Here is a 23,578-nt window from a genome sequence, read left to right as displayed (position 1 = left end):
ATGCTCCCACTTAACTGATGCAAAACTTTTGAAAAAATCTTGGAAAACCAGTAAAGCATGATACTGGCAAGGTATGTTAGTTTGAACAGACCATCTCTTTCAGATGAATCGTCTTTCATTCCAGCATCTCGTTTGTATATCATCAATTTATGATTCGGAATATGTAGATAGATGTTGCTACTTCAAGTAATCATATTTAGATTTTTTAGAAAGGCAGAGTTGGCAAAAGTCTGGATGCAGCTTATTGTTTTCTGGGTTATTTCCAAGTAAATCTCCCCTTGGAATAAAGCCTTCAGCAGCATGAGTGGTGAAAACATGAGTAACAAACGACCGCTTTGTGTTAAATAGAAACAAAAGGAGCACATTGTACTTTATCTCAGAATCAAAACCTTTCATCGTAACATTTTCCAGTTGCATGGCTCAAAGCAAGTCCCATCCAGACCATTTGGGATTTTCACTACTGGGGGAGGGCAGGGGAGGTGCAAAAAGGAACAAGTGTGTCTACTAATAGATGTGGTTGACTGATGTCTTTCATCTCCCTGGGTGGGCAAAAAAGACAGAAAAAGAATAGTAGATATGGTTTCCTGGATTTAGGCAGAGACATTTGAATAAACTTTTCTGTTTTGTTTCTTTAAAGCCCATGTACAGGGAACTATAGATCAGATAGCTTAACGTCAGTGGTAGGAAAGATAATGGCATCTTTACTCAAAGATGTAATAGAAAGACAGCTAGAGAATGAAAATATAATAAAGAATAGTCAGCACAGATTTCAGAAGGGAAAGTCATGCTTTACCAACCTTATTGAATTCTTTGAAGTAACAGAAAGAGTAGACAAGGGTAAAGCAGTGGATGTAATATATTTGGATTTTCAAAAAGCCTTCGATAGGGTACCACATTGTAGACTCATGGCTAAGAACAGAGCATGTGGAGTCGGGGGACAGGTAGCAGAATGGATAGCAATTTGGCTACAAAAACAGAAAACAGAGAGTTAAGGGTAGCTACTCAGACTGGCAAAAGGCGGGAAGTGGTGTTCCACAGGGGTTGGTGCTGCGACCACTATTGTTCACGGTTTACATTAACAATTTGGATTCGGGGATCGGAAGTACGATTGCAAAATTTCGTTCAACGCCAAATTGGGGGGTGTAGTTTATTCAAAGGAAGAATGCATCAAAATGCAAGAAGACATTAATAAACTTGCAGAATGGGCGTGAATTTCAATATAGATAAGTGTGAGGTGGTGCATTTTGGTAGGAAGAATAAGGAGGCTATATACTGCTTGGATAAGAGTCTAAATGAGATAGAGGAGCAAAGGGATCTAGGGGCACAGATACATAAATCGCTAAAAGTAGCTTAAAAGACCATAAAAAAGGCATATCAAGCACTTGGGTTCATTTCTAGAGGGACAGAACGGAAAAGCAAAGAAGTTACGCTAAACTTATTTAGAACCTTGGTTAGACCACACTTGCAGTATTGTGCACAGTTCTGGTCTCCGTGTTATAGAAAGGAAATAGAGGCTTGAAGAGGGTGCAAAGAAGATTCACAATGATGATACCAGAACTGAGGGGCAATCCTTATCAAGAGAGGCTGAACAGGCTGGGGCTCTTATCTCTAGAGAAGAGAAGGCTGAGGGGTGATCTAATTAGAGGCCTTTAAGATAATGATTGGGTAGACGTAGAAATTGTTTCCACTTGTGGGGGAGTCCAAAACTAGAGGTCATAAATATAAGATAGTCGCTAATAAATCCAATCGGGAATTCAGGAGAAACCTCTTTACCCAAAGAGTGGTGAGAATGTGGAACACGCTACCACAAGGAGTAGTTGAGGCAGATAGCATAGATGCATTTAAGGGGAAGCTAGATAAACACATGAGGGAGAAAAGAATAGAAAGGTATCTTGATAGGGTGAGATGAAACAGGGAGGGGGGGAGGCTCGTGTGGAGCATAAATGCTGGCACAGGCCAGTTGGCCCAAATGGGGTGTTTCTATGCTGTAGTTTCGATGTAATTGTTGTACAATAGCATGTCTTTTTTGTACTTATTAAAGTGAGGGATTTTTGGTGCTTGAAAAGGGAAGACTATTCTGCTTTTGTACCCAATGTCAACACCAGGTGCAGGTACAGTTTAGATTAGAATAGAGTAAATCTCCCTTGTCGTGTCAGCTTGGTTCAGTTGCGAGTATTCTCACCACTAAGGCAGAAGGTTGTGGATTCAAGCTCCACTCCAGGACTTGAGCACGTAATTTTTGGCTGTCGCTGCAATGAGGGTGTTCTATCTTGTCCGAGGTGCCATCCTTAAGATGAGGCATTAAACCGATGCCTCATCTACTTGTTTCAGTGGTTATGGTAGATGTTAAAGATCCCATTGGATTTATTGAAAGATCAGCAAGGAGGTCTCCTGGTATTCTGGCTAACATTTCTCTCTCAACCAATACAGCCATGAAAAGATTAAGTGGCCATCTTCAATATCAATAATTTGCGAGAACTTGCTGTGTGCAAAATGGCTGCTGAATATGCCTGGATGTCACTGCATTTGGCAGTAATACATTGTATGTGAAACATTTTAAGATGCTTCTGTGAGATATGGTAAGACACTATCCGCTGTAAGTATGCCTTTCTCACTATGCACCAGTCTAACATTTTTTTTATTTCCAACACCAGTAAGTATCCTTATAGCCCCTCTGGCTGGGAGTGCCAGTTTAGTGCCAAATTATGGGCCATTTTGCTTTGTGAGCTTGAAAAGGAATGAGGCAGTTCAAACTCTGTTCACTTTGGACTTTTACAGCAATGGGAGAGAATTAAAAACTTCCACCACCCCCTCAACCAGAGGAGAATGGGCATACTGACTCAGCCCTCGTGCCTCTGTACTTTTTAAACTCATACTGCAGCTATTCTAAATATTCTTTCTGCCTCTACCACACAAGATTAATGGAAGAGTTAACATGATGGAATGAGATTGGTATTTTTGGAGAGAACCTAACATTGCATTTTTGCCAGTACTTGTGTTTTAATTTAGAGGGCACTATACTCATGAAAATGTGTTGAGCAGTCTGTTTATCATTTGATCCAGTGCCAACAGTCATGTAAAATTGCAACATTGCGTTATTTATTTTTGACCTCACTATGACAAAAATGGCTGCTTTTTTCATTTTTGGGATGTGGGCATCGCTGGCAAGGTCAGCATTTATTGTTCATCCCTAGTTGCCTTTGTGAAGGTGGGGGTGGGCCGCCTTCTTGAACCACTGCTCCCAGAATGCTGTTAGGGTAGGGAGTTTCAGGATTTGGACCCAGCAGCGATGAAGGAACGGGCGATTCATGTCCATGTCGAGATGGTTTGTGACTTGGAAGGGAACTTGGAGGTGTTCCCATGCACCTGCTGCCCTTGTCCTTCTAGGTGGTGGAGGTTACGGGTTTGGGAGGTGCTGCCGAAGAAGCCTTGGCTGAAGGCTGTTCTGGCCCTCTCTCCAATGTGACGGTTTATTAAACAAATAATCTTTCATGGAGACTTTTGCCTGTTTAGCATTAACTGTAGCTGAGACTGTAGGATTATACTTGAAAGTAACATGTGGGATATTTTATGACACAAAAATTTTAAAGTAGGATTCATCAATAGTTACTTTGGCTTATAAGGCAGAAATTATCGTTTGCAGATAGCAACCACTTTGGATTTAGAGAAATATAGTACAATCACTTGTTGGGACATTGTTGTGTCCTAGAGCTGTTACAAGAGTGCAGTACTTGGCCAACTTGGGTCACGCATTCAACCTGCTCATTGGGAAGACACAGTTCTGACACCTCAGCAACCATATTGGATTGCACCAGAGTGTGTCAGTGATGTGGCTGCCACAGTATCAACTCAAGTACCTAGTTGAGAAAATATACATAAACACATTAGCACGGGCAGCATTCTTTAAACTATTTTTTCCTTCAATTTTTGTGTCTACTTGTTTATTTTTGGTCTGATGGAACGGCAAGTAGGTCATAAAGTGACTAATCCATTAAGTAATTGCCTGCCACAGAGTTAATCCTGTTCTGTTAATGCATGAGTAACATCATGTCACAGGGTTTGTTTCTGGCAGTTGCACATATTCAACCTAAAAACCTTGCAATACGAAAGGGTGATTGTAAAGCTCACTTTCACAGTTGGGGGAGCAACACAAATGTGTGCCTTTAGGAGACAGCTGTTTGTACCAAGCTCTGATGATGATCCTTCAGTGGCTGACTTTAATTTTAATGCAGTCTATTACATTTTTCCTTAATAACTTTACAAAGTGGATGATTTTATTATTATTTTTTTCCCCTATGCTAGAACATTCAACACAGGAAATATGCAAAGTGGAAGGCTGCCTATATCCACAACTGCTTGAAAAATGGCGAGACTCCCAAGGCTGGACCTTTAGGGACGGAAGAAGAATTATTTGGTAAGAATCAGCTTTTTGGTACTTTGGTACAAATGAGGACTAACAACAGCCGACCAGAATGTAACTGCTGCCGCTTCGAGAGAACACTTGCAAAAATAGGAATTGCCTCTTCTGTTCAAAATAGATAAAAAAACAAAGTGAATTGGGCCAGTCATTGCGGTCTGCTGCACAGGCCTCTGCTGAATGTAGCTGCTCAGTTTTCAAAAGGTCTTGGATTGTGCACATAGAGAAACCATCACTGTGGAGTAAAGCGATTCTACAATTCCCCTTTCGACAAGTTTCCAAGGTTGAGTGGTGTCTCCGGGGAAGATGCTGAATAGGGGCGATCGCATTGCAAGGGATTGAAAGTTGGAGGCTTGCTCTCTGGCCTCCTTCATGTCGTAGCAGGAGATGCTTGGTAGCACATTCTCTGTGCAGCTTCCTGCTTAAGAAATCATGCATTGCATTGGGGAGATAATAAGACATAGAGGAAATAGCTAAATTAGGCAGGGAGTGTAAACAAGAAATGAAAGAGTTTTCTTGATCCTTTTCCGGAGCTCGTTATGGCCATGTAGATACTTTTGAGTGGTTCACGGGTTACTGTGATGTTGGCTTTTCTCAGTTGTCTTCTTAAAGCTGCGCCTTGTTCCTGCAAAATAAAGATTTGTGGTCTCCATTTTCAGTCAGAATTGATGCACAGTCGTGAGATTGCAGGTTAACGATGCCTGTAGTTCAAAAATAAACATAGAAAATGCTGGAAAACACTCAGCGGGTCAGGCAGCATCTGTGGAGAGAGAAACAGAGTTAATGTTTCAGGTCGAGGACCTTTCATCAGAACTGACCATCAACCTGAAACGTTAACTCTGTTTCTCTCTCCACAGATGCTGCCCGACCTATTGAGTGTTTCCCAGCACTTTGTTTTCATTTCAGATTTCCAGCATCCGCAGTGTCTTGCTTTTGTTTTGATGTCTGTAGTTCAGTTTGTTGAGAGCCTACGCTTCTCTTAATAGTGCTTAATTGCTGTGCTGCTATTTTTTTTGTGAGCATAATAGTGATACCGCACATCTGTGAAAATATGGGAACACTTCAAGTATTCTGCCGGCTTCTGGGGGAAAAGAAGTTTCAACTCTTAGGCTCGGGATGGTTGGAATGTTGAACTGCAATCAATCTTGTACTCAAATTCAAATATACTTAAATATGTGAAAATGTTATTGGAACACCTAAAAAAAAAATACCTTTGTTGAGCTGCATTGGAAACCCTCTAAAAGAATCCCCAGCATCACAAACTTTGCTAAATTCGCCTTTCAGCCAACGAAGTACTTTTTGAAGTGTAGTCGCTGTTGTAATGTAGGAAACGCGGCAGCCAATTTGTGTACAGCAAGTTCCCACAAATAGCAATGTGATCATGACCATTCTTTTTGTGATGTTGGTTGAGGGATAAATATTGGTCAGGACACTGGGGAGAACTCCCCTGCTCGTCTTTGAAATAGTGCTGAGAGATCTTTTACGTCCACCTGAGAGGGCAGACAGGGCCTCGGTTTAACGTCTCGTTTGAAAGACGGTGCCTCTGACAGTGCAGCACTCCCTCAGTGCTGCGTGGGCAGTGTCAGTCTGGATTATGGGCTCAAGTCTCCAGAGTGGGGCTTGAACCCACGACCTTCTGACTCGAGGCAAGAGTGCTACCACTGAGCCATGGCTGATGGATGGCTCCCGGAATGTAAGGTTTTACACCTTTTTTAAAGTGTTTTTTACTCAAACAAATGCTTCCAACCTAAAATCAAAACACTAAAATTACTTACACCGCATAAGTCCTCGAGTAATACCACATTTAAACATATAGCTTTAAGCCTCAATTTTTGTGGACTGCGGCACAGTGGGCTAGCACACTAAGTCCTTTAAGCTTTGGGACCTGGGATTGAATGCAGCTCAGTTCAGTTTGATAAAAATCTCTTTATGGTCTCACTCCTGCGATGGCCCGAGGTGAAATTAGTTCCTGTTGGACTTGTTCCACAGCACAGAACTGCGCATAGTACATCAGTAGTTGGCACTGAACTCGGCAATCGCACTCAGAGGCCACAACGGTATTGGAAAGGGAAATGTCATGTTGATGCTGTAGGGGTGGGTGCATTGCTGACGGGTTTACGGTGCATTGTTGCAGCAGAGCAGTGGGAGCCTTACTCTGCATCTGGCCTTCGCTGCAACTGACCTGCAAGTGCCTAATGCTGCAACAAGGTGCCAGTGTTGCATTCCCCATGTTTGACATACTTGACTTTAAGCACAAATTTACTTTATTTGGGGGAGGGCGGAAATCACAAGTAGCAGCCCTGACTCAGTGGGTAGCACACTCGCCTCTGAGTCAGAAGATAAATGGTTCATTCTCGGACTGGCAACCAGTAGCCAGTGGTGTTCCGCAGGGGTCGGTGCTGGGTCCCCAACTTTTTACAATCTATATTAACGATTTGGAGAAGGGGACCGAGTGTAACATATCAAAGTTTGCAGATGGGAGGGAAAGTAGAGAGTAAGGAGGACATAAAAAACCTACAAGGGGATATAGACAGGCTGGGTGAGTGGGTGGAGATTTGGCAGATGCAATACAATATTGGAAAATGTGAGGTTATGCACTTTGGCAGGAAAAATCAGAGAGCAAGTTATTATCTTAATGGTGAGAAACTGGAAAGTACTGCAGTACAAAGGGATCTGGGGGTCCTAGTGCAAGAAAATCAAAAAGTTAGTTTGCAGGTGCAGCAGGTGATCAAGAAGGCCATCAGAATGTTGGCTTTTATTGCTAGGGAGATAGAATATAAAAACAGGGAGGTATTGCTGCAGTTATATAAGGTATTGGTGAGACCGCACCTAGAATACTGCATACAGTTTTGGTGTCCATACTTAAGAAAAGACATACTTGCTCTCGAGGCAGTGCAAAGAAGGTTCACTCGGTTAATTCCGGGGATGAGGGGGTGGACATATGAGGAGAGGTTGAGTAGATTGGGACTCTACTCATTGGAGTTCAGAAGAATGAGAGGCGATCTTATTGAAGCAAATAAGATTGTGAAGGGGCTTGATTGGGTGGATGCGGTAAGGATGTTCCCAAGGATGGGTGAAACTAGAACTAGGGGGCATAATCTTAGAATAAGGGGCTGCTCTTTCAAAACTGAGATGAGGAGAAACTTCTTCACTCAGAGGGTAGTAGGTCTGTGGAATTTGCTGCCCCAGGAAGCTGTGGAAGCTACATCATTAAATAAATTTAAAACAGAAATAGACAGTTTCCTAGAAGTAAAGGGGAGCGGGCAGGAAATTGGACATGAATTTAGATTTGAGGTTAGGATCAGATCAGCCATGATCTTATTGAATGGCGGAGCAGGCTCACTGGGCCGATTGGCCTACTCCTGCTCCTATTTCTTATGTTCTTATCCCATGACACACTTCAACATTGCTATTTGTGGGAGCTTGCTGTGCGCAAATTGGCTGCTGCACTTCCTACATTACAACAGTGACTACACTTCAAAAAGTGCTTCATTGGCTGTAAAGCATTTTGGGACATCCTGAGATGGTGAAAGATGCTATGTAAATGCAAGTCTGTCTTTCTTCTTCCTTCACAATTATTGTTGGAGCGACTTCCTTTGCTGAGCACTGTTGATTGCAGTAAAGTAGTAATGGGTGACTGGTCAATGTCAAACTGCTTCAGCCAGCATTTAGTGATGTCCGGTGGAGCTTATAAGATGTTCTTGGAAGCCTTCTCTGACACTTCGTCACTTAGAGTTATTGACCTCGGCATATTGTTTAAATTGTGTCAGCTAAAAAAAAACAGTCAGCTGCAGCATTTTGTGTAGTGCAGAGCCAAATATCAAATGCAAATAAGCCTGCTTCTGGAGATATTTGAGAGACTTTCTAATTCTCTTTGACTTTCATGGACATTACAAGAACTCCATTGTTTGAAGGCATAGCCTGTAAGCTTCGTCTCATTTTCCATTAGCAAGTGGGGGAAACTAATGAGTAACTAGAATGGAATGGGAGAAAAGTCTGTATTGAAGCAGAGTATAAGTGGTGCTGTATAACCTCACTCATTAGCATATATTCCGAGTGCTTTTGTTTACACGTTGGGAACTTTTTCTGGGAGAACCTTTAGGGAACTGCCACTGAAACCTGACAAATTTTGTGCAGTACTTTCCCAAGAACTTTGCAGTTAGCTTTGCTGTGGGGGTCTCAGAAACCTGTAGCTCTCAACTGGATTTGCTGATAATCCTGACTGCAGCAAACAGTGACAGATGAGCCATAGAATCTTAGAATAGAATCATACAGCACAGTAGGAGGCCATTCAGCCCATCATGCCTGTGCCAGCTCTTTGAAAGAGCTATCCAATTAGTCCCATTCCTTTGGTCTTTCCCTGTAGCCCTGCAAAATTTTTCCAATTCAAGTATTTATCCAATTCCCTTTTGAAAGTTACTATTGAATCTGCTTCCACCGCCCTTTCAGGTCGTGCATTCCAGATCATCACAACTCGCTGCGTAAAAAAAAAATTCTCATCTCCTGTTTCTTTTGCCAATTATCTTAAATCTGCGTCCTCTGGTTACCAACTCTCCTGCCAGCGGAAACAATTTATCCTTACTTTACTCTATCAAAATCCTTCATAATTTTGAACTCCTCTGCTTCAGCCAGCATTTAGTGATGTCCGGTGGAGCTTATTAAGATGTTCTTGGAAGCCTTCTCTGACACTTCGTCACTTAGAGTTATTGACCTCAGCATATTGTTCAAATTGTGTCAGCTAAAAAAAAAAGTCAGCTGCAGCATTTTGTGTAGTGCAGAGCCAAATATCAAATGCAAGTTACTATTGAATCTGCTTCCACCGCCCTTTACCTTCTCTGCTGTAAGGTTCCATGTAATGCTTAGAACGTGTAGTGTCGTCACTTACCGATTTAGGATTTTTTTTTTGTGTTCCTAGTTATTTGTGTCTGTTGATGGTAAGCTGGCACTCTCCCGTGATGAGTGGTGCTATTGCATTGAGGGATAAGCCGTCGGTTTAGATACGTGTATCTGGGAAACTCGTGTGAAAAGTTGATCCACTGCGGTCGCATAGTCTGAGCTTTCGCAGTGCACTGCCCTGAGGATGGAATAGGAAGGCCAACTAAAGACAATCACTGCAGAAGTTTTCCTAGTGTTGAAAATAAATTAAAATATTATTTTTTATGGAAACCATCTTTATTCACATCTTGTTCATCCTTCCCATTGTAACCAGCAGTGCATAGTGTGTGACGGGTGTCCAATGTTTTTCTGTGTTCATGGCACTATATAAATGCAAGTTGTTCTTGCTGGATCATATTTTTGCTGTAGGGGTTCTGTTCTGATTTAGGATATACGTTGTGTTGCAGCAGAGTAAAGAGAGACTTATTCTGCATCTGACCTCTGCTGCAGTTGAGCTGCAAGTGTCTAATGCTAAAACAAGTCAGGTAATTTTAACCTAACGCACTTGGCGGGAAACCCACGGGATCAGGTGGAACGCCGGATTTACACCCCGTCCGACATTGCTCTCCGTTGACTTCAGTGGAGAGTAAAATCGAGCAGGATGTAAAACCAGTGTTGCACCCAACCCCATCATTTTTCCGATAGGCCGGTTAGGTTAAAGTTGGTCCCAAGGTGCCAGAAGACAAGTGTTGCATTCCCCATCAGTGAAATACTTGGCTTTGATGAGCTCAAAAAAAGTCACCTTATTTGGAGCAGCTGGGGAATCTCAATTATTATTGAAACGACTTGATTTGTTTTTTGAAATCTGTGGATATCAGCAACTTGAGGTGTATGCAAATTAATGGGACCGCAGAATTAAACTTCATATGTGGACCCTCCCCAAAGCTCCAAGATATGCATCTGTATGGCCCCAGGTGGAGACTCCTGAAATGTGACACCTCTCGTCAACTGATGGGATTCTTGATTGTCAAATTTGGACTTTTTTTTGTTGATGTTCTGGTATCTACCAATAAGAACTTCATTGGAGATACAAAAAGAAAGAAATGGAAATGCTGGGATTCTGAAATAAAAAGAGTAAATTCTGGAAATGCAGATCCAAAGTGGCCAGCATCTAAAAGAGACCCTTTAAAGGGTTGCTCCCAGAATATTAACCTCTAGCCATGGGATATAATAATAAGGCAAGCGTGCAGAAACACATCATAGTAACCCAGCAATACCTGCATGCTGTTGCAGCCTTGCTGCAGGCCACAGCTGCTTGCTGTTATCTTCAGGTATATTAGAGATCTAATTTCCAGCATCTATTTAATAAAATACTGCAATGCATAAAAGGGGGCATTTAGCTTGCAGATGTATTTTAAGCTTTATTTGCTGATAAATTGTGACTCAATTTCATGCATATATTGAAAATGAAATATATTGTATTTAAGGTGTACATATCCAGTGTTTTATAAAATACTGCCACTTTAAAAATGACTGGTTTCAAGAGGAGGGTTGCAAAGGATGTTGGATTTTTTTTTAAAGTAACTCTCCTATAGAAAATCTCACCAGTCTCCTCTGGCACATGGTATACGCACTGATTAGTACAGATCTGACCCTAACAAACCATGAAGGTCCCTGGTTCAATTGCCAGTTAGCTGGTTGGAGTGACCAAAGGGTTGCTACAATAGCATCGATACCTTTTAAGGGGAGGCTAGATAAGTACATGAGGGAGAAAGGAATAGAAGGATGCGCGGATAGCATTAGATGAAGTAGAGTGGGAGGAGGCTCACGTGGAGCATAAACACCGGCACAGACCAGTTGGGCCGAATGGCCTGTTTCTGTACTGTAAATTCTACGTAATTGACTTCAGCACTTCCTGGCCTCGGGATGGGAAATATCCCAGCAAAGTTTCTGCTGCTGATCGCCATTCAGCAACCCCTTGTGGAAAATGCTGGATGTCAGCTGGGGACAGGATCAGGCTTAGCTGTGATGCACCCATAGTTGAATAGTCCACAAATGCTTGCCATTCAGCCCTGCGAGAGAAGAATGGCTGCTTGGGAGAGCCACCTTAGGGTAGTTAGCACCTGTGGCTACGTAGCTCAGAAGGAGTTAGCTCCTTCAGAAGAAGAGAGGGAAAAGTTGGGCAGTTGAAGTGAAGAAAGCCTGACCAAGCTGTGTTAAAATGGGTAAACTGCACAGAGGCAGGCCTCCATCCCATAACATCAGACCATACTCCAACAACTTTTATTTCTCACCAATTTTCCCACCTCCCCTATCTGCTGAAGGCGTTGGGTACGTTTTCTGATTGTACTACAGCCCACGTTGCACTCGTTGCTGGGCTACAGTTCCACAGACGTGAGCCTCCTTCCGGTGCCTCACTCAAATGACCATTATTCATGCACGAGCCTCAACAGTGACTGTTGGTGGGGCTATTCAACTATGGGGAAACTTCACAGTCGAGCCTGATCCTGAGGTCCACACACACACGCACTTTCCAGCAGCGATGTATTTCATGTGACGGGGGAGTCCAGAACAAGGGGGCACAGAGCTAAGCTGTTCAGGGGTGATGTCAGGAAGTAGCTACTTCATACAAAGGGTAATCGAAATCTGGAACTCTCTTTTCCCCGCTCTCTTTCCCACCCCCCCCCCCCCCCGCCAACAAAAAAACCTATGGATGCTGGGTGGATTGAAAATTTCAAAACTGAGATTGATAGATTTTTGTTAGGTAAGGATATTAAGGGATATGCAACCAAGGCGGGTAGATAGAGTTGAGGTACAAATCAGCCATGGTCGAATTGAATTTTTGTAAGGAATCTTACAACACCAGGTTATAGTCCAACAAATTGAATTGAATTTCGGAACAGGCCTGAGGGGCTGAATGGCCTACTCCTGTTTCTAAGTCTGGATGGGAGCAGGAGCTCTGGCTGATTTGTCCTCTCTCTAACCCAGGGATCTCAGACCAACTGTAGAGCTGCGACATCTGATTATATTTTGTAATAATGATTTACAAGCTCTTTTTTTAAATTGAAATATTGAGTAACCAAATGCAATATCTGTTTTGCAGATAATGAGAATGAAGATGGTGGTTCTCTCCCACAGTCATCCATCTCCGGCGGACCACCTGAATCCATGCCAGCTGCCGGCCTCTCCGACATACAGATCCCTCCAGGTTCTGACCCTCCGTCAAATTTCTCAACCATTCACATCCCTCCTGGCGCGCACGCTCCAGCAAATACTCCAGCAGAAGTGCCCAGCAGTTCAGGTACGGCACACTATAGCTTTGTGAAGAATGCAGAGAACGGGTTAACACACGCTGGTGCCAACGTGAGGCTATACTTTCTGATTATTCACTTTTGGCACACTGCTTCACCCCCTCACACGCACGTCGGGAAACCGCATTCGCGTAGCCCGTGATTTTCCTGCAATAGGAATCGCGGGCTGAAGCAGCACAGTAGCGCAGTCAGAAAACCTATCCAGTAGCGTACAGTGAAATTTGATGCTATCAAGTGTTTACACGAAGCACCCTGCCTTCCCAGCCACAGGAGGTATCCAGCATGGGGGGGAGGGGGAGAGAGAGTGTACAGTGGGTGTCCTCATAGATGTGCTTTTCAAATATTACAGTGGCTGCTTTGTAAGGGGCAGTTCATTAATTATATTCACAAGAGTACAAGGGTTACTTTCACTTAAAATCCCTCTCCTGCAAATAGCATGTAAAAATTATGAAAATATGTACAAAAATCTACAAGCTTTGCATAAGTGCCCGTGGGCAAGCTTCATCTGTGAACTGTAGAGTACGGCTTCAGGAGCTGAGAAAATCTGAGAAGAAATTAACGTAATATACTTTTGAGTGTACAAAAAGGCCATCCGGCCCATCTGTGCTCTCCCCAGCTGTTAAACACTGCAGCCTCGTGCACCACCCTTCCCCGATCATGAGTGATGCTCACAACTAGTGGAGACAAAAAAAAATCTGTAACCAACTTCAGGAAAACTCTTCTCCTATTCCCTAAGTCAGACTTGACTATACTACACACAGTGGGCCATAGATATTCCCTCTATGACTTGACAATCTTCCCCCCCCAAAATCCAGGCAACTCAGTTCTAGATTTCTTATTTGTTGGTTTGCCCTGTTTGAATGTTCTGGGGCTGGAGGTTTGGGAGTGCTGTTCATAGGGCTGCTGCTGCATTGGTGGATAATTCCCATATGAACACCTGCATCTGTTAGTATCAGCAATTTAAGGTATTTGCAAATTAATTGACTTGAGCTTTACATTGTGGCCTCCGAGGTTCCATAGTATCCATCAAAGCGGCCCAGGACTCTCCACTTGATGGACTTTGGATTACTTGCTTATTTTAATACGTCATGCTACTGCTAAGCAGCTCTGCTGTCCCCCCAAGCTTTGTGGTAATGTGTAAGGCAGATCAGTTTTAATGTAGAAGAAATGTTGCATTCATTATAAAGCCATTTAGTGTGCTTGACATTACATCTAAATATAATTCAGTTAATTTCTGATGACAAGCGTTTCAGTCCTCAGCTGGACTCCAGCTTGGGCTCATGTCTGCTCCTTGAGAATTGATCGTAATATCAAGTTTGAATACGGTGGAGTACAAAGCACCTCAATGAAGTGGCCGTATGTGGAGTATGTAGGTGATTTTACCTGGCCTTCAATTGTGAGTCATTTGAGACTGCAAAAGGTGACCAGAATAGAGAAGTGACTGTTCTGTGGGGGTGACCACAAGTACAGGTTGCACAGTAGCTCCATTGCTTTGACCTACTTTAACACTTAGCGTGTTGAGCACAAAAAGGGAAGTCTTATAAATACCAGAGTGGTTTGGGCATTAGAACTACTTTAACCCCATCTTTGATTTGAAAAGGACAGTTTCCTTATTTTTTTTGTTGAACCAATACCACATGATCTGAAGCTACGTTCTCTTGGTAACTTTGGCTGCAATATCATTGGCATTGCTTCAATTTTTCTTGATGTCACCTCAGAACATTTAGGAACTGTCAGAAAATAAGTCAACATATAAATCTTCTAATACAGTCCAGTGCATGGTGTAATTTTAGAGTAGGTCCTGTGGCAAGGTGCAGAATAAGATCCAAAGAGTAGATCTAAGGACCGATTGTCTGAATGTGCACTCCCATGCAGAGTCTTGCCAGCCGGGAGCACGTTCCGAATGTCAGCCCGCTAATCCTGGAGGAATAGGTGATGCAGTGGGTCAGCCCACTGTCCTTTCACCTCGGAGACCTGGACTCGAGTCCATCCCAGGCTGATGAGTTGAAAGTCTCCTCCATCTCTTGACTGCCCTATTTTGCAATGGGTTTGGTCAGTCCTGCTAGGAAGTGTTACACTGTCGCAGTAGGGTATGTCCTAAGTTTGGGGCAAAGATCTATAGTTGGAGCAAAGTAGAAACAGCTTTACCTGATCAGGAAATACTTAACACTGACACAATGTGTCCCAAGTATCAGCCTTGGCGTAGCTGCAGCACTCTCGCCTCTGAGTCAGAAGGTTGTGAGTTCAAGTCCCACTCCAGAGACTTGAGCACATAATCCAGGCTGTCACTTCAGTGTAGTACTGAGGGAGTACTGCATTGTCGAAGGTGCCATCTTTTGGATGAGACTTTAAACTGAGGCCCCATCTGCCCTCTCAGGTGGGTTTAAAAGATCCCATAGCACTATTTGAAGAAAAGCAGGTGAGTTCTCCCAGAGTCCTGGCTAATATTTATCTCTGTCAACATCACCAAAAAAAATGAATTAACTGATCATTTATCTCATGGCTGTTTTTGGAGCTTTGCTTTGTACAAATTAGCTGCTGTATTTGCCTATAAAACAACAGTCACATGCTTCAAAAGTATGTCATTAGCTGTAAGGCGTGTTGAGATAACCCGAGGTCATGAAAGGCGCTAGTGGAAGTGGAAAGATGTCCTGTTCACTGACTCCCTTTGCCTCTTGATGAACACAACGAAAGTTTAGTTTTAAAAAATACATAAGAACTGTTCTTAAATTCCCACACTTTTTTTGTCCTGTTTCTCATCAGCTTCCTCTCTTGCCCAGCTCTCCCAAAGCCAGTGAATCCTTGCTGGGTCACAGTTTGCCTTCTGATACCTCGCCCATTATTCATACATGAGCTCTGACGGTGACCGTCAGCTGGCTCTTCAGCTGCTAGGGTATCTCGTTCTCAACCAATATCGGCACACGTTACTTCCAGCAGGGGTCACCTCGTAGTAATCAGGAGTAGGGCCCCTATCTGAATTCTTCCCTCTCTGACCCAGGGATAAAGTCAGTTGTAGTATTCCTGTGGCTGAGATCAAATAGCTGAGCAGTCCCATCTGTGGTTCAACACTGGAGTCTCCATGATGATGATTATGTATTTAATTGCCGGTCTCCAATACATGCAGATATGTCTGACGTAGGCTATGAGAACGCCACATTGGGTGCAACAGGAGGTTCTCTTTAGAGGTTGGGTTTATTAGTGGGGCAGTATACTTTGCAGCTTTACTCTGCATCAAGCCCTATGGAACATAATATGATAAACATTCCATTCCCAGGAAACAAGCGAAAAAACAGCTTTTGGACGGTGGGAACCATTGAGATGGGAAGATTTTTTGTCCTTCACAATGCTGTCTTTAAGTTCCCCAGGGTCAGATAACAAATTTCAAGTTGAGTTCGGTAATTTTCTTTCTGGTTGAATGCTTTTCTTTAAAAAGAAAGTTTAGTTTTATATCCTGACTCTCCCTTTCTATTGATTTCCCTGGGTTATGTGCCATTTGCAGCTGAGATGGTGAGCAGCCAAGTGATTCCCAGACCTCCAGTGCCACGCTGAAAACAGCTGTTGCAATATGGTGGGGCTCTCTCTCTCTCTCTCTCTCTCTCTCGGAATTCCCTGCTCAGTGGCTGACCCGTGATAACATGTCAAAAAGAGGAAACTAGATTTCTGTCTATATTTGAAAGTGGTTCTGCAATATCAGCTCCTTCCATTACTGACATCTGCTTTGTTTGTACTGCATGTGGATTTGACCATAGAAGGATAATTGCCCACGTGGTTACAGCATGCCTTTGCCAGCCTGGTGAAGACCCACCAATGGCCGTACCCAAGGTGGCAAATGTAAACCCGGGTACAAACGGAGTGCCACGTTTTTTTTTGCTGCTTCTGGCACTCTGAAAGTTGAAGACCCTCCAAGTAACAGCTGTTACTTTAGTTACTTTTCAAGGTTGTCTCCCGTGACTCTATTCGAGGTCGGAGGCAATCTGGTAAAGAAAATGGGACACCAGCGTGTCAAAAATCAGAGGCAGGAATTTGCATTCTACAAATCTGCAGTAAAAAAAATTACTGAGAACTACAAAACTCCAAAATCATGTTTATTCTCATCAGAAAGGGAACATGGCAGCATGGATAGGAAATTCATAAAAGGACAGAAAACAGAGAGTAGTAGTTTTACAGATGTTTTTTGGACTGGAGGAATGTAAACAGTGATCTCCAGGGCACAGTACTTGGGACTATTGCTCTTCTCAACGTAGAATCATAGAACCTTGCAGCACAGAAGGAGGCCATTCGGCCCATCGTGCCTGTGCTGGCTCTTTGAAAGAGCTATCCAAGTAGTCCCACTCCCCTGCCCTTTCCCCATTGCCCTGCAAATGTTTCCTTTATAAGTATATATCCAATTCCCTTTTGAAAGTTACTATTAAATCTGCTTCCACCACTTTTTCAGTCAGTGCGTTCCAGATCATAACAACTCGCTGTGTTAAAGAAAAAACTCCTCATCTCACTTCTCAGATGATGGAAAAATAAGGGGTGCAGTTGACAGACAAAGACAAGTTAGTAAACTGGGCAAATAGATACAAGGTGGAATCTAATGTGGAGAAATGTGAGCTGATACATTTGGGAGGAGAGGAAACAGGAGAAGAAATATACACAAAATGATAAAACTTTAAAAGCAGTAGAGGAGCAGAGAGACTTAGGGGTTTGGATTCATAAATCTTTGGAAGCGAGAGGACAAGTAGATAAAACTGTTAATAAAACAGCATACTACATCCCATCTTTTATAAATACTAAAGTAAGGAGGTAATCTTAAAAGCCTATACAAATTACTAGTTGGGCTGCAGTTAGAATGTTGTGTCCAGTTTTGGCCACCTTACTTAGGGAGGATGTAAAAGAGGTTTACTAAATAGTCCCAGGGATTAGTTATGAGGAGAGACTCTTCATTAAATCAGAGAAGGTCAAGAGCAGATATGATAGAAGTGTTCAAAATTATAAAAGTTTTGATAAGGTAAATAGGGAAAAACTAATTCCATTGATTAATGAGTCGATAACTAGAAGGCATAAATTTAAGATTTTTTTACGCAGAGGGTTGTTAGGATATGGAACATCTTCCAGAAAAAATGATGGAAGCAGAACTCATAGCAGCTTTTAAAAGCAAAGTGGATAAATACTTTGAAAAAGAATAATTTAAAAGGGCATGGGGAGAGGACAGAAGAATGGGACCAATTGGATAGCTCTTTGGGAACATGTGCAGGCACAATTGACCAAATGTCTTCCTTCTGTGCTACAAAATATTATGATTCCATAATACCATAAATTAAGGAACATTTTTATATCACCATTGGAAATTTGAAGTTTTTTTTGCAGATATATGAATCAAAAGGGAATGTGCATTTTTAAAGCTAAGAGGGTCTTTCAAAATATTCAAGATTCTGTCACCTTCTTAGTGAGATGCTTCCACAGTACCTTCACGTGCGCTGTGCTACACTATATTATAAGAGACCCCCTGCAAAAATTGATGCACGCCTAGAAAAATTGAGGACTTCCTAGAAATACTGACATAATCCCTCGGAATCACCACCAACACTGACGCACACCTGTCCTAATTTCCATTAAAAAGCGTCAACTTCCACAAGAAAAACAGTGTGTATTAATCTACAGCAACAGAAATAATGTGTTAGTAAGTCAGGAAAATTCAGAAATCCAATGGGGCGGGTATGAGGAGAGATTGAGTAGACTAGGCCTGTATTCTCTAGAGTTCAGAAGAATGAGAGGTGATCTCATTGAAACATACAAAATTCTTACAGGGCTCGACAGGGTAGATGTCAGGAGGATGTTTCCCCTGGCTGGGGAATCTACAACCAGGGGTCACAGTCTCAGAATAAAGGGTAGGCCATTTAGGACTGAGATGAGGAGAAATTTCTTCACTGAGGGTGGTGAATCCTTGGAATTCTCTACCCCAGAGGGCTGTGGAGGCTCAGTCATTGAGTACATTCAAAACAGAGATCGATAAGTTTCTATATATTAAAGGAACAATGGATATGGGGATGGTGCAGGTAAATGGCATTGAGGTAGAAGATCAGCCATGATCTTGTTGAATGGCGGAGCAGGCTCGAGGGACCGTAAGGCCCACTCCTGCTCCTATTTCTTATGTTCTTATGACCACATCCAGGGATCCCAATTTGAAAACCTATGCAGTAATCCTCCTCATCTGTTTCCACTGACAGGAGGGTCGATAACTAGAGGACACAGATTTAAGATTTTTTTTCTTTCATGGGATGTGGACGTCGCTGGCGAGGCCAGCATTTATTGCCCATCCCTAATTGCCCTTGACAAGGTGGTGGTGAGCTGCTGTCTTGAACTGCTGCAGTCCGTGTGGTGAAGGTTCTCCCACAGTGCTGTTAGGAAGGGAGTTCCAGGATTTTGACCCAGCGATGATGAAGGAACAGCGTGTGACTTGGAGGGGAACATGCAGGTGGTGTTGTTCCCATTTGCTTGCTGCCCTTGTCCTTCTAGGTGGTAGAGCTCGCGAGTTTGGGAGGTGCTGTCGAAGAAGCCTTGGCGAGTTGCTGCAGTGCATCCTGTGGATGGTACACACTGCAGCCACAGTGCGCCGGTGGTGAAGGGAGTGAATGTTTCGGGTGGTGGATGGGGTGCCAATCAAGCGGGCTGCTTTGTCCTGGCTGGTGTCGAGCTTCTTGAGTGTTGTTGGAGCTGCGCTCATCCAGGCAAGTGGAGAGTATTCCATCACACTCCTGACTTGTGCCTTGTAGATGGTGGAAAGGCTTTGTGGAGTCAGGAGGTGAGTCACTCACCGCAGGATACCCAGCCTCTGACTGCTCTTGTAGCTACAGTATTTATATGGCTGGTCCAGTTAAGTTTCTGGTCAATGGTGACCCCCCAGGATGTTGATGGTGGGGGATTTGGCGAAGGTAATGCTGTTGAATGTCAAAGGGAGGTGGTTAGACTCTTTCTTGTTGGAGATGGTCATTGTCTGACGCGAATGTTACTTGCCACTTATCAGCCCAATCCTAGATGTTGTCCAAGTCTTGCTGCATGCGGGCATGGACTGCTTCATTATCTAAGATAATTGCCAAAAAACTCGGGGGAAATTAGGAGATTTTTTTTTAACGAAGCAATTTATGATGATCTGGAATGCACTGCCTGAAAGGGTGGTGGAAGCAGATTCATTAGTAACTTTCAAAGGGGAATTGGATACATACTTGATAAAGAAGAAATTTGCAGGGCTATGGGGAAAGAGCAGGGGCGTGGGACTAATTGGATAGCTCTTTCAAAGGCACGGGCGCGATGGGCTGAATGGCCTCTTTCTGTGCTGTATGATTCTTTGATCTATCAACAATCAGCTGTGTTATCAGAACTGGGACCACTAGTTCACTCTAGCTTTTACTTCACACTGTCCTTTTTTAAATGGGTAGGCTGACTGACATAATCTCCTGATAATTCAAACTTGTTTTTTGCTCTAAGAAACTGGATAGTCTGAATTAAACAATGTAAATAGAACAGCAAAATGGGAATTCAGCACTAAAAAATTGAATTATCGAATAATTTGAATTAAGTGACTGAATTGAGGAGTAGACTGTATTGAGTTTTCCCTCTCCTTCTCCCATTCCCACAGCTAGCACTATCCTGCTATAAGTTATGTTAACCCTATGAAGATAGCGTTGAACTTTCTACAACACATTGCAAGCTATTACAAAGAAATTCATATTTCTCAGACTAGGTCATTCATGCAGACAATGCCTCGTGTGTCTTTACTTCCGTTTGCAGCCCGTAGTGTTCAACCATAATAGAATATTGAAATGATACACTCTGCTGCTGAGTGAGCATCAAGTCTCTTGTTACATTATGCACATTCTGAGAAATTTGTATTTCAAGAGGTGCAGCAAGGGCTCTTAAAGAGGCCATCCATCCAGCACTCTACTGATGGCCATAATGAAAGATCGTGCATTGATATAGCAACTTTCACGTCCTTGGGACACCCCAAGGTGTTTCACAGCCAATTAAGTATTTTTTTGAAATGTAATTATTGTAATGTAAGTAAACGCAGCAGCCAGTTTGTGTACAACAAGGTCCCAATAACAGCAATGAAGCAAATGACTAGATAATCTGTTTTAGCGGTTTTGATATAAATGCTAGCCAGGACACTGGGAGAACGCCCCTGCTATTCTTTGAACAGTACCATGGAATCTTTTATGTCCACCTGAAAAGGCCGAGGCTGTGCTTTAACCTCTCATTGGTGCTGCACTGGAGGGAGGCTCGGTTTGTGTTCAAGTCTCTGGAGTAGGGCTTGAAATCTGATTCAGAGGTGAGAGCGCTGCCAACTGCACCAAGACTGGCGCCCTAAATGTACAAGTAGGTGACATAAAGCTAATCAAACTTGCCTTCTGCCTTAATCGGCACTCTCTTTACTCCCAACACCAGGCTGCTTTTATTCTTGCATTAGACTTCTTTAATTTTTCCTGCCAAAATAAAATTTTATAAAAACGCTTCTGGGGGAATTATCAAAAAAAATCTCTGGTCAGAATTAAAATAAATTAGCATCCCGGCTGTATTCCGTCAAATTAGATGCAACAATGTCAAGGTGATAAATAACAGCAAAGAGACTGAATTGGCTGGATTCTCTTGGTGGATTGCCAATTAAGCAGTGCTACTTATTTAGTTCTCTGTCTCAGCATGATATTTGGAAATGGCCAATACTTCATTCTACAATGTCATCTTGGCAAATTTGTTTCATCGTGGTAGTGAATGCACATTGGTCTGTAGTGAAAGGTGGGGCCTCAAAGCCTCTCTCCCCTCCTATCTGGGACCTGGCCTCTGGTATAGGCAGTAGTTGATGAGACTGTGTGGATCCTTGGCGATGGGTTGTTTAGGTGGCGGAGTCGCCCTATGTTCAAAACGTGGGATGGCAACTCCTTCAGTCAAAAATATTCTTTTAAGAGAGGAAAATCCTTTTATTGTCTGCTACTGATTCTGTTTTCACCTACTTCTTAAACACCGACCAAGAAAGTTGCATCATGTATTTCTCAGATGCATCGTTCTCATTGGGGCTTCAACTTTCACCATAAGGATTGGCCACTGAGTGAATACAGCAGGGCTGTACTGGATTCTCCATTTGCAATTGGAGGCAATGCCTGCTGCAATCTAGCATTGACTCATCCCCCTCACCACCCTAAAGAAAACCAACAAGCTATCACTTGGCAGATTGACCACCTCCTATTCTGGCTTTCAAGCAGTTTTCCATTTGGGATCTTGAAAGGAAGCCCAAGCACAAGTTTTGGGCCACATGTTGGGAGCCAATTGGAACAATTTCATGAAGGAAGTTGCTGCTTTGGCCATGCATCTCTATTAGAAGACTGAGATGAATTTGGTTCTAATCAAGCAGATCATATTGAGCAACGTAGAACATCCCAGCAGAGCAGTTAGAAATTGGCAATGGCTTACAGCTCGAATGATTTTTGTCAATCTCCAACATGAAGTTACAGCAGGAGCCTTTGACATTAGTAAACTTTATATAGGATGCGGCACCCAGGCACCGTTGAATGGCTGACCTTTTCAAGACATACCTGGTACATTTTTGAACTGAATTTACAAATTGCTCAGATATTGCTTTAGCCTCTTTCCAGAACAATAGAACTGGATAGAACTTTATGCACAAGTTGAAATGCAGTTGATCACTTAGTGAACCGAGGTTGTTCCAGCATGGCTGGGCTATGGAAGTGTATGACTGTCCCTTTCACATCCCAGTATGAGTTCTCCAGATTTTGCTGTGCTCCCAGCACCTGATTTGAGTTAATTTAGTACAAGGCACCTCCTTGCTACAGTTACATTGAATTACATCGAATGTACAGCACAGAAACAGCCCATTTGGCCCAACTGGTCCATTCCAGTGTTTATGCTCCACATGTGCCTTCTCCCACCCTACTTCATCTAACCCTATCAGCATGGCGTTGCACATTCTTACCACTCTTTGGGTAAAAAAGTTTCTCCTGAATTCCCTATTGGATTTATTAGTGACTGTCTTCTATTTATGGCCCCTAGTTTTGGACTAGATAGGCTTGAACAAAATAAATGGAATTGTTGCAGGACTAAATCGTCTAAACTGTACCCACTGAGGGCGAATTTCTTCTCTACCTTCTGGGGGAAGATCAGTTCAGCGTGCTACTAGGGCTTAGGATGGCACCCATCAGGTGCTGAGCCCATGGGTGCTCCAATGAACCTGAACTTGTCTCAACATTAGCAATCCCTGCTGCCCTACCAAACTCCCAAGAACATCGCATTAGTAAGCAAAGTAATGTCACATTTCAGCTCCCCAGTCTCAGGAAGGAACAAAGTGCATTTATTTCATCCACCAATAGGAATCCAGTGACCTCTGCTGGAAACTGTAATTGCACATGGTACCAAATCAGTATTGGTCAGTTGGCTTTAGTGCATTGGAACCAATATACTGGGGGAAGGGAACACTACACTTAAGCAAATATGCTTTAACATTGTGCCAATATATTTCTGGTGAGATACTCAAATTTAATCACCTCAAATTATCCCCCTGTACCACCAGCAGTACTTCAAACAAGTGTAATACAGCTCAAAATGCTTTCTCCTGACACAAACCAAATTTGAAAGGGAAAAATCTATAATTGCACCTGTAGGTGTTTGCAAGTCAAGTGGACTGTATGAAAATTTCACACTTCACTAAAATCCTAGTGACAACACAGCAGAGGGCTGCCAGCACCTACAAGACACGAGACACCGCCTTTGGGAGAGAGGAAAATTGGAAAACAAACAGATGCTGTTGAAAGGTTTCTTTAGCATATACAGGTAAAAAGTCACAAGTAAGCATTGGACTTAAACTTGCATATACTTTAGTGCTGTACTACTACACCACCAACCTACAAAACCTGTGGCTATAACCTCTTATGTTACTGACCTATTCAAAAAAAAAAATGAACCAGTGAAAGAAACTGAAAGCCAC

The 23,578-nt window shown here is 42.8% G+C and overlaps 1 protein-coding gene across 3 annotated transcripts in view; it reads left to right on the top strand.

The window, feature by feature from the left end:
- Window positions 1-23,578, top strand: part of vta1 (vesicle (multivesicular body) trafficking 1) — a 137,915-nt gene that overhangs the window by 96,694 nt on the left and 17,643 nt on the right. For all 3 annotated transcript variants that reach the window (XM_067988560.1, XM_067988558.1, XM_067988559.1), the window contains exons 5-6: window positions 4,303-4,414; window positions 12,396-12,593. In XM_067988560.1, coding sequence (XP_067844661.1) covers window positions 4,303-4,414; window positions 12,396-12,593 — 310 coding nt within the window. The remainder of the gene's footprint in view (window positions 1-4,302; window positions 4,415-12,395; window positions 12,594-23,578) is intronic.

The sequence above is a fragment of the Heptranchias perlo genome, chromosome 8, assembly GCF_035084215.1.
Source record: "Heptranchias perlo isolate sHepPer1 chromosome 8, sHepPer1.hap1, whole genome shotgun sequence".
NCBI lineage: Eukaryota > Metazoa > Chordata > Chondrichthyes > Hexanchiformes > Hexanchidae > Heptranchias > Heptranchias perlo.
The sequence above is the reverse complement of the archived record's forward strand: the minus strand, read 5'-3'. Positions and strand labels throughout refer to the sequence as shown.